General features: G+C 49.8%; 2 protein-coding genes across 3 annotated transcripts; both read right to left on the reverse strand.

Annotated features, from left to right (window-relative positions):
• Window positions 1-958: 958 nt before the first annotated feature.
• Window positions 959-2,692, reverse strand: GPX1 (glutathione peroxidase 1). Its single transcript, XM_072420279.1, has 2 exons — window positions 1,897-2,692; window positions 959-1,540 (listed from the first exon to the last, which is right to left on the reverse strand). The coding sequence occupies exons 1-2, from the start codon at window positions 2,110-2,112 to the stop codon at window positions 1,190-1,192; spliced, it is 567 nt and encodes a 188-aa protein (XP_072276380.1). The 5' UTR covers window positions 2,113-2,692; the 3' UTR covers window positions 959-1,189.
• Window positions 2,693-3,021: 329 nt separating this feature from the next.
• On the reverse strand, window positions 3,022-10,248 carry RHOA (ras homolog family member A). Of its 2 annotated transcripts, none has more exons than XM_072420277.1 (5): window positions 9,956-10,248; window positions 5,448-5,605; window positions 5,233-5,353; window positions 4,776-4,906; window positions 3,022-4,239 (listed from the first exon to the last, which is right to left on the reverse strand). In XM_072420277.1, the coding sequence occupies exons 2-5, from the start codon at window positions 5,601-5,603 to the stop codon at window positions 4,066-4,068; spliced, it is 582 nt and encodes a 193-aa protein (XP_072276378.1). In that variant the 5' UTR covers window positions 5,604-5,605; window positions 9,956-10,248; the 3' UTR covers window positions 3,022-4,065. The 2 variants fall into 2 exon arrangements, with proteins under 2 accessions (XP_072276378.1, XP_072276379.1); XM_072420278.1 differs by lacking the exon at window positions 9,956-10,248 and adding an exon at window positions 7,021-7,235.
• Window positions 10,249-10,740: the final 492 nt, after the last annotated feature.

The raw sequence follows: 10,740 nt of genomic DNA on the forward strand, positions 1-10,740 counted from the left end.
AACTCAGCAATCTCACTAGCCAGACTCAAGTCCCAGTCTAATACCTACCCTCCAAACCCCATAGACAACTGGCCCAGTACAAATACCCCAACACCTAACCCTCCAAATCAGCGAAACACCCCCCTTTACCCAATGTACCCTAAACTGAACACAACACCCCCCCCATTCAAAACCTTTACCCACCATCTTCCTGGCTCAACATTTCTTCCAACCCCAAATGCACCATCACCATTGTACCCCAATCCCCCCCAAACTTCTATAGGACCCCAATCCCCCCTTTACCCCCTAATGCTTTGCTATTTTACCCCTTTGCTATGTGATTATCATGAGGGGTAAATGAAGAGGACCTGTCACACATAGGGAGCACTGAGAGGGGTAGGGGGAGCCCCAATTTCCGTTGCTCATTCCTTGGGGTGAGACCACCTCCACAGGGGACCACTGGCTCCACCTACAACTGATCCCCCATATTTCCCACATTCCAGGGATTTATTCTCCAATACAATACAATGTCTCCTGAGATTGGGGTCTGCTGCCCTCTGTGACCCTACAATGCAAAATGACCCCGCACCAGGGACCCCACCCCCTCCAAGTGCCAGAGAACTACAACTCCCAGCATGCACACACATCATATCCCCCTCCCAACATTAACTGTTTGAGCACCTGCTCCACCCTAAAAAGTCAGTGTGTTGGGAGGAGCTTATTGTGTGTGTTGCTCCGCCTCCTGGGCACCAATCACATGGAGGATAAAACCCTACAGAGCACTGCTGGCTGTGATCTTAACCTCAACTGCTCAAGAAAGGGGCGGAGCTTCTAACAGCCAGGGACCTTTCTATGGACTTTTCCTAAAGGGGACAACACACCAGAGTACTGGCCAGGTCCAGAGGGCGGAGCTTGACACCCCTCCAGTTGGAGCCACCACCAGCCCCACCCACTTACTAAATTATGAGCCAAAAACAGATTACATGACAAAAACTGAATTTATTAGATACAAAGAGACCCCGTCCCCCCCACAGTGATCCCAGCCAATCACAGGCCCCCCTACAGACAATTTACAGGCACATCGGCTCCACCTCTTCATGTTTTAAGGGGGAGTTTCATTAGTAAACGTCTGCAGGTGACACTGCGCCCAGTGGAACCTTCCGGAGGGGTATGGTACCCCCCATGGTACAATGCGGCCAATAGGTGGAGGTCACTTGTGTGTGCGGAGCAGCTCCTCGATATCGGCGCGAATGTCGATGGTTTGGTACCGGCGGCTGTAACGTTTGTACGGAATTCCGTCTGGAGCGATGAGGAATTTCTCGAAGTTCCAGGAAATGTCGCTGCGACGCACAGGGGACCAGATGATGAATTTGGGGTCATTCATAAAGGAGAAGGAGTCATCGCTGGGTGCGGGGAGAGCGGCCTTCAGGTAGGTGAACAGCGGCAACTCCTTCTCCCCATTGACGTCACACTTCTCAAAGAGGGGGAACTCCGGCTCAAAACCGCCACCGGGGCGAACGTACTTCAGGGAGTTCAGAATCTCCTGGTTGGTGCTGTTCTCCTGCAAGGACAAGGATGACATCAGAGACCAGCGAGTCATGTGACCTCAACATGTGACCCCCCCCACCACTAAGGAAGTGTAAATGATAAAATATATGGGGGGGGGAGGGGGAAAGCTCAGGATCACCATGACTCACCGACAAGAAAAGAATCAGCTAGGTGATAGGGCAGATGATGGGTTGGGGGCAGCTCGCCCACACATTAGTCCTCTCTATGGACCACATGGACATCACTACCCCCCCCCCCCGTCATGATGATCCTCCGGCTTCCTATAAACTGAAACAAGCATGCAGCCAATGAAGTCCGGACAACTCCGGGAAGCCAGAGGATGACAACTTTTAGGGATCAGTGCCTCACCTGGTGCCCGAATTGGTTGCAGGGGAAGCCGAGGACCTGAAGCCGGGCCCCGAATTCTTTCTGCAGTTGGTTGAGCTGTCGGTAATCCCTCTCGGTTGTCCCTCAGAGTGACGCCACATTCTCGATCAGGAGAATCTTCCCCCGATACCGATCAAGCCCGACCGACTCCCCGGACAGAAGCCGCGCCGAGAACTCACACACCGATCGTGCTGCCATTATCGTACGACCAATCAACTCGCCGTCACCTACTGCCTGTTATATCAACCGCGCCGTGTAACTCCGCCCTCCGGTTTACGCCCACACCGTGTGATGTCACTGAACACGCCCCTCCATGACACACCCACATGGGTTGGGCGTCATTCTTCATGTACCGGGAATGGGTCAGTCCCGGGTGGCTCCTCCAACTGTTTACTTTCTGCCCTCTGGTGGTCACCGATCAGCAGGAGACACTGATGGGAGTTCTATTATAATCGCTACAATCTGTATTCTGCCATAGAACGATCACTGGCTGTCTCCAAGCCCTGGAGTGTCAGCAGATTTTCCCACACATAGGGGTATTGTCAGGGTCCAGAGGGGCACCAGGCAGCAATATTCAGAGGGCAGCAAGGGGGACAATTGGAGGCAATCAGGGGGTCCACACGATACTGGGGAGTAGCTCCGGGATGGATGTAGTCGTACTGCATGTTAAAGGAGACCTCCACTTTTGCTAGAGAAGCCACTACAGACTTTGCCTTATGACAACCATGACAACAGTACCCTTCAAAACTCCAATTCCTGCATCCCGGGCCCATGGAATACTCACAAGAATAAAGATTGTAGATCACCGGGGAGACATCGAGGACTGTCAGGACCACAAAGACCCCCTTAGGATTCCTATTCCACGGCCCCAAAAAACAAATGCACTATAAATGCAGCCACAAGATGGCACCACAATCCATACACACCAGCCAATGCCTGTGCTCTGATCTCTGAGGGGTCATCGATATCTCTGGCCGGGGATTGGGGGGTGAAGTACGATTTCCAAAGATCTGCAGTATTGCTACCTGTAGGGGGGGGGGGGGGGGGGATGAGTGCTGATAATTACCCCCCCACACACCCTGCTTACCCTTTACAGACTCACCAGACTTTGTTCTCAGATTTTTTTTTATTGTCAAAACATTTTATTTAAAAAAAAAATCTTACCCAGCGATTACAAGTAACAGTTAGATATTCCAATCGTACAAAACACCAGAGCGACAAATGATCGGGATCCCTTTGTATGATGGATGGGGAGAATGGCGTTACCCTAACAGTTCCTGCGTCCCAGGCAAAACAATTCCAAACCGGTCACCGGGGCGAGGATGGATGGCCACAATGGAAGGGGTCACACGTGGGGGGCAGAGATGGCAGACCACCTACACCAGACTGATATGAAAAGGGTGATATCGCTGCTGGCGCCCACTTCTGGCAGGTAACTGCAGAGTAGCAGTGACAGGTCATATTTCCTGTGTGTTACTGGGAATGGTATATATGGGCCTGAAACATTTCTACAAAGACTAACCGGAGGCCAATATGCCAAACTAGTGGAAGGGCCCCGTGCACGCCCCACCCCCACGTATAAAAAAAAATCAACGCACCTGAAAGTCAATGTATACAATCAATCGGTTGTCATCAGAGCCAAATCTACAAAATGAGATCAGAGACAGGAAGTCCTGCAAGTTTAACCCTTTCACTGCCAGCATGACAGCGAGAACAAGCTTCTATCTCCAGCCACAGCCACCTACCCTCTGCCTGTGTATAGGGACACTTGTCACCGCCCAGACCTGATGAAGCCAGAAGGTGGCGCTGTGTGCGCAGCACTAGTGTATAAATAGGAGCTGGTTAATGAAGCCTAAAGGGGTCCCCAAAGGTTACACTGGAATGTTAGTCTGCTGCATATGAATCCTACAAATAATATATTTATATATAAATCAAAGAAAAAACAAAAATGTTGACTTTTAAATACTGGTAGCAAGATGACTCTTCTTTATAAAATCTCTTAACTCGTTACAGAATAAATGGAGAAGACAGAGGCCAGAACACTCTAAAGATTAATAAACATCACTTCAAGGGTTTGCTGTGACCGATGGGCTCTCCCGACGCCTCATCAGGGGTATCGGGGTGGGTACTGTGCGCATTGCTTGCTCCTCCTCAGATCAGAAGGCACGTGGTTTTCTTCTTGCCACGTCTGGCTTGCAGAGCTGCCCTGGTAGCCAACTCGAACACCTCCCGGACGCCATCTTTAGTCTTTGCCGAGCACTCCATGTAGCCGTAGGCAGAGATCCTGTTGGCCATATCGCGCCCTTCCTCCGGCTTCACTGGCTCCTGAATTCAAAGACATGAAATAACGTTAAACCGCGTACAGCCGATATAACAACGCCCTACAATATACAGCCACTTCTACAGGGGAAACAAATAATCGCCCCCCCCCCACCCATCTGTACCTTGTTTTAAGTATCTGTATCATCTGATAAAGACCCCCCTCCCAATATCTGTACTGTGTGATATATACCCCCCCCCCTCCCCTTATATCCGTATTGTGTGATATACACATTATCCCACCCCCACCCCCAATATCTGTACTGTGTGATATAATATGTACCCCCCCATATCTATGCCTTATGTACATTACCCCCCCCCCCCCCCACCCTCCGAGCTGTACCCTGAACATTGCCCAATATTGTGTTTGGCACCCCTAATTCTCTCCAGACACTCTGGCCCGGTCACCGGTTGTCCCACATTTGTTAAGTGTTGGTTTAGTTTGGGGTAAATGTTATGGCTGAGCGAGGGATACAATGGGGGGGCAGTTCTGTATGATCTCTGCTGCCCCCCCCCACGCACATATGGGGAAATTTACTAACCTGCTTCATCTTGGTCAGCTCCCGGCGGGTGTGCTCGTCATTGCGCAGATCCTTTTTATTCCCCACCAGGATGATGGGCACATTGGGGCAGAAATGTTTGACTTCCGGGGTCCACTTCTCAGGGATATTTTCTGGGGGCAAAAAATGTATCGTCAGAGATTATTCGACCACCGGCATGGGGATTTCTGGGTCCCTCTGCTGCATTTCTGAACTCTAACATTGAACATCCGAGGGTTTGTATGGGACGGTCACAAAATGAATCATGGGAAGAATTTTATTATTGGGGGGGGGGCTATAAAATAGGAGGCCAGAGAACACCAAGCTGTGACAGCCACCAATCAAATGGCTTGTTTCATTTTCCCCAGGGATGAAAGCTGACAACTGGTTGGTCACATTTGTAAATATTTACACATAGAATCCCCCCCACCTCAAACCACCCAAAATACCCAACACTCACCTAAACTGTCAGGGCTATCGATGGAGAAACACATTAATATAACGTCTGTGTCTGGATAAGACAGAGGTCTCAGTCTGTCGTAGTCTTCCTGTCCAGCCGTGTCCCATAAAGCCAACTCCACCTGCAGAGAAGACAGAAAAGAGATTATGCCATGCCATGCCATGCAGCCAGGGGGCAGATTAAGTCTATAATTATAGACTGTAGAGCCCACCTACCTGCTTGCCATCCACCTCAATGTCAGCCACGTAGTTCTCAAACACTGTGGGGACATAAACCTCTGGGAATTGGTCCTTACTAAACACGATCAGAAGGCACGTTTTCCCGCACGCTCCATCACCAACAATAACCAGCTTCTTACGGATGGCAGCCATGTCTGCAAAGAGAAAAACAGATCAGTGAGCGGCCTAAACAACAAAATCTGACTGAACCTCCAACACAGATTTATCAACTGCTACAGGACAATTCCTCCCATCCCCTTCTACAAACAGCTGACCCCACTACACAAGGCCAGTAGAAACCATTGGTTCCAAAACATTTCAATATCGCCCAGACCTAACAAGGGAGGAGGGGTAAACACAGAAACAAACCAAATCCCTAGCAGTGCTATAAGGGCTGAGAACTGGGCAGAGCCAATAACAACAGGCACTGTAATACCAGCTAAATACAGAAAGTTTGAAGCTCACTGGATTTCTGACAGGTAAAGAGGTAATTTACTTGCAGCATTTATAGGGGTAAATATGGAGAATTTTGCAGAGACACAATGATTTTGCATGATTTTGCCCAGCTTGACAATGAGTTCAGTTCAGACACTCATTGTTATTTTTCAGAAACCAGCAGCAGGGGGCACACCGCGGTTCTACATTTGTGTTATATGGAGGTACATTGGTGACGCGGCTCCTCCAATCTGACTGATGACTGACTCTCTCTACCCCCCCATCAACCCAAAACCACCAGGGACTTGGTCAGGACCTCAGAGGCAAAATAGTGCTGGAGACAAAGAGAAATCAGAGCCTTTGTTCACCCAAACTTCCCACCCCACCACCAGGGACCGCTGCAGACAAATCAAACTTAGTTTCTGGAAATAACCATTAGTGACTGGCATTCATTTTTTGAACCCTCAGGCCCCCAATCTGTGATATATAAGATTTCAGGAACCATCATATGGTTGGGGGAGGGGATGGGGGGGGCAGGGTGACAACCCCACAATAATCCCTTTTGGTTAAGTTGATAATGTGACGAAGACGGTTGGTAAACCCCAGGAATTAGTTTGGCGCATATTGAGAGCTGTCAATGATTGCTGCACCAACCACTAGAACATTTCAAAGGCAGAGAGACCAGGCAGTGACACTCCTCCATGGGAAAGTAATGATCTATAGTCTCTGCTTATCAGAACAGGTGTACCCCTTCCAAGATTATTCACCACTTTCACTTTGGTGACAGAGACAAATCAGTGAACCTCCCCAGGGAGATAGACTTAAAACATGACAGAGCTCTTACCCTTCTGCTGATTTGGCTTTACAGATATTTCACCCTATAAAGGGAATTCTCTGATTCCGAGTCAGAATTTTGAGCCCCATCCTGGTGATCCCTTCCCGTAATGGGATGAATCTGCGTGTCCGGAATCTCTTCCAGTGCAGCAGAGTCTGCGGAGTAATATGAGCGGAACCAGCGATGTACCATGACCTGCACATGGATGACCAGCACACAGAATATCGCCACCATATGACGTGCACACGGCCAAACAGAACACACAGAGGAGATTATGCCCCCTTCTGTCTCCCCACTTACCTGCACCGAGGTCAGGCTGACAAGGAAACCCATGAGAGCTTCATGTGGATGTTGCAAAGCAGCTGAGCTCGGAGGGGTTGGCGCAGAACGAAGACAGGAACTGCCCTGCCCAGAAGGTCATCATTGTTTTACAAGAGAGCGCTTGCGGCTGTCACTGGCAGCTTTCCTTCCAGACTCACGGACAGGCCCGGAACACAGACACTAGTCCAATAAGCTGACAATTTACTGTTCCCACATGCATCAATAGCCATGTCTATCTAGCACCTCCATACAGCCAAACCAGCATCATGTCATGAAAACCGGAACCCAGCCGGTGATTGGTCCCCTGATACAGCCACACATCATCCAATCACCATCATCGGTCTAATAAAAGGGGCAGAGATAGAACCAGCAAACACAGAAGGTTGAGATCTACAATCTGTGTGTTTGGGGGGAATAAATGCAGCCAATCACAATGTGTTCAGACAGGGACACTACACATAACACCCCCCCCCCCCCCCCCCCCCTGGCTCTCTCACACAAGAAAAGGAAATGAGTCATTAGGAGTTGCAAACCTTTTCCTGGCTGATAAACTTCCTATCATCAGACCGGATGTTACCAAGGGGCCGATCACCAAACCTACAAACACCGAGAGCCAGTTCACTGTATCTGCATGGAGGACGCAGAGGGCACAGGGGCCATATACATAAATTACCCCATTATCATTCCCCCCCCTCCTCTGCCACTTTATACCACTCAGCCTAAATATTTGTGGGGAGAAATCTGAACAATCTGCCGCAGCCACAGATCTGTGACACGAGAGGTCATAAAGAGCACCTGTCTATGTATTGTGTTCACACTGACCGGCGATTATGGCAAACCCTTCAATTAGCGCTCCCATGCACCACCCCAGCCCTGCACTGTGCATTGCTGTGTAAACCAAACAATCCCCAGCGATGAAACATCAGAACAATGGGATGCCACCTGTGACACCACCTGTGTCAAATCAGGCAGAAGGAGGAAGTGTTGTCACCTTACATAGGATGTCTGCTAGCAATGTGTCCTCCATTTCTTGGTGTCTGTAGTGCCAAAGGTCCAGCAGTTCCACCTATAACTAAACGCGAGGGGGGGAGAGGCATGGCTTCGTTACAGCTTACAGGTAAGTGGTTACCATTGACAACACCGGCAGCCAGGCTGTCCTCTGGAACCCCTGGGGACCCAACGAGAGGTCACAAGTCTATAGAGCCATCGCAGGAGGGCGGCAATGACATCAGACCAACCAATAAATGTCGAACCATCTCCAATCATCAGACTGCACCGCCCATCATACAAATCACCGAGATCCGGCCTGCCAGACCTTGCAACCAGCCCACATAACCAGCACTATGATGTGATGGCATCCCAGAATCCCTTCTCCTCATAAATATCCAATGTAGAACAAACACAGCCAACACAGCCACCGCAAGATCACCAGAGCCGGCACCAAGATATTACTGATCTCCATTGCGTGTACCAGAGGAGCTGACACTCTAATGTCGCCTCAGGCACACATTATTTTTATACATTTATATAGCTCTGACATATACTGCAGTGCTGTACAGAGAACACTGAGCTAGTACCATCAATCTCTGTAGCCAATAGGAGGATGGCCCATGTCAGGGTGACAACACTGCTTCTTCCTGTGAGTAGAAGGCACAGTGTTGTCACTGGAAGGTTGCTGATGGTGAGGTGTAAATCGTGGGATGTGCAGAGCACTGGGAGAGATGAGTGTACAGAGCTGTCATGTCATGATCCTCCAGCTTCAATAGCAATCCTGGACCTGGAGATGCCTGCACACCGGGTACATTATGATGGGGGTCGATAGCTAAATGTTTCTTCCAGGTCAGGACATATCGAAGCCAGGAATGCAGCATTTTCAGGAGTCAACAACGGCACCCTTTAGGGAGCGGGGAAGACAACAAACCTGACACAGGAAACATCCTGGAAATAACATGATGGAGCAATCCTATGCAAATGCAATGCGCAGCATTGTGTGTCATAGCTAGGCAAAGGGCACAATATGACACAAAATGTACTGGTCAGAAGGTTCTCTTCCCGCCCCCCCCCAGAAGAATAACATCACCAAGGATGTGTGTGGGTTCAGGCAGAGTTCAGGGGAGGAGATTCTGTATAGGCAACACAGTTGGCTCAATAGGTGGCGCTCTCATCCCTGTAATGCTGGATCCCAATCTCAGCCTGGACACTGTATGGAGTTTGTATTGGATTTCCCCCAATCCCCAAATATCTGAAGGTACAGGGACCAGACTGTGATGACATAATACCACAAATTCTTCATAAGTGACCAAACCCCCCCCCCAATTCTCCATATGTGACTACATAATACCCCCAATTCTCCATAAATGTTGACATAGGGCCCCCACTATAGGTCACAGCGTGGGCCTTTACGGTATACATCCAATTGGTGTAAGATGCCTCAACAATGCCCAGAATGTCTACCCTCCTATAAATATATGAGTCTGTAGATGGCCACACATTGACCCCCCCTCCCTCAGTCTTTATAGTCTTTATACACATGACCCTTCCCTATATATATTCTATAGGTGGTGTATGGCCCCTCCCCTATTATAAAGAATCTATTGGTGAGCACATATGGCTCCTCCCTTTTCTATATACACCCCATAGGTGGTGGTGTATAGACCCCTCCCGAATTATATACATTCTATACATAGTTGGTATATGGGCCCCTAATATGACACACCCTATATAGGTGATCAGATATGGCCCCTCCCTCTACTCTATACACTCTTTAGGTGACAGTCATGACCCCTCCCCCTCCTCAATAGACACATACAGGGAGGTTGTCAGAGGCATCCAGGCCGCGCCACACCGGACATCTCCTCTTTCTCCTTTTTTACTCACACTCCTTACCCTCCCCAGGCCCTCTTCTTCCCCTCACCTCAGTGGCTGGGCTCGGCGGTCTGGTTGTCTTCGTTTGGCCTTTCTTCCGCTCGGGATAACTCCGGCTGCAGCGCCCACAGAGAACCGCCCGGCTCCGGCGCGTTCGCGACTCGTACGTGCACGCTCACGCTGGAGGAGTCGGAGCCGCGCGTGGCCGCAATTTGGATGAATGGTGCTGAGGCGTAATTACGTCACTATGCGCGAGCACGGGGGAATGTCACAGGAAAGACCACTAGCGCGTGCGCAGTATGATACCGCGTTTGGGAGGGGTCGGAACGAGTTGGCGCTCGGCTTGCTGGGTCACGGGTCTGTGGATTGTACCAATTGGCTATCAGCATTGGGGGAGGGCAGGCCGGATAAAGCGATAATTCCTCTATGCGCTTCGAGCTCTACTAAATCTCTCCCCATTCCTCCTCATAAAGGTATTTAGTTATAGAAAGAGGAGTAGCCGATGGGCGGGCTCAGAAAGTAAGCAACGAATAAGCAGAGGGAAAGGCGGTGTTATGTAGAATACGGGGCTGAGTGGGCTATAAATACCATTGTTACTATTTGTGCTCCTTACACGGACCTGCGAGTAAAGAAAGAAGGTTATTGGATGTGACGATATAAGCTGTGTGTCATCACTGAGCATTCTACGTATGTCAACATATCGCTGATCATAACAAACAAACGGGGCAGGGGAATTGCTCCACTGATAGAAGTAGAGAAGGGGGACATTGGTCCACTGATAGAAGGGGGGAGAGGGACATTGGTCCACTGATAGAAGGGGGGAGAGGGACATTG

This window comes from Pyxicephalus adspersus, chromosome 8, assembly GCF_032062135.1.
Source record: "Pyxicephalus adspersus chromosome 8, UCB_Pads_2.0, whole genome shotgun sequence".
In the NCBI taxonomy this organism is placed as follows: Eukaryota; Metazoa; Chordata; class Amphibia; order Anura; family Pyxicephalidae; genus Pyxicephalus; species Pyxicephalus adspersus.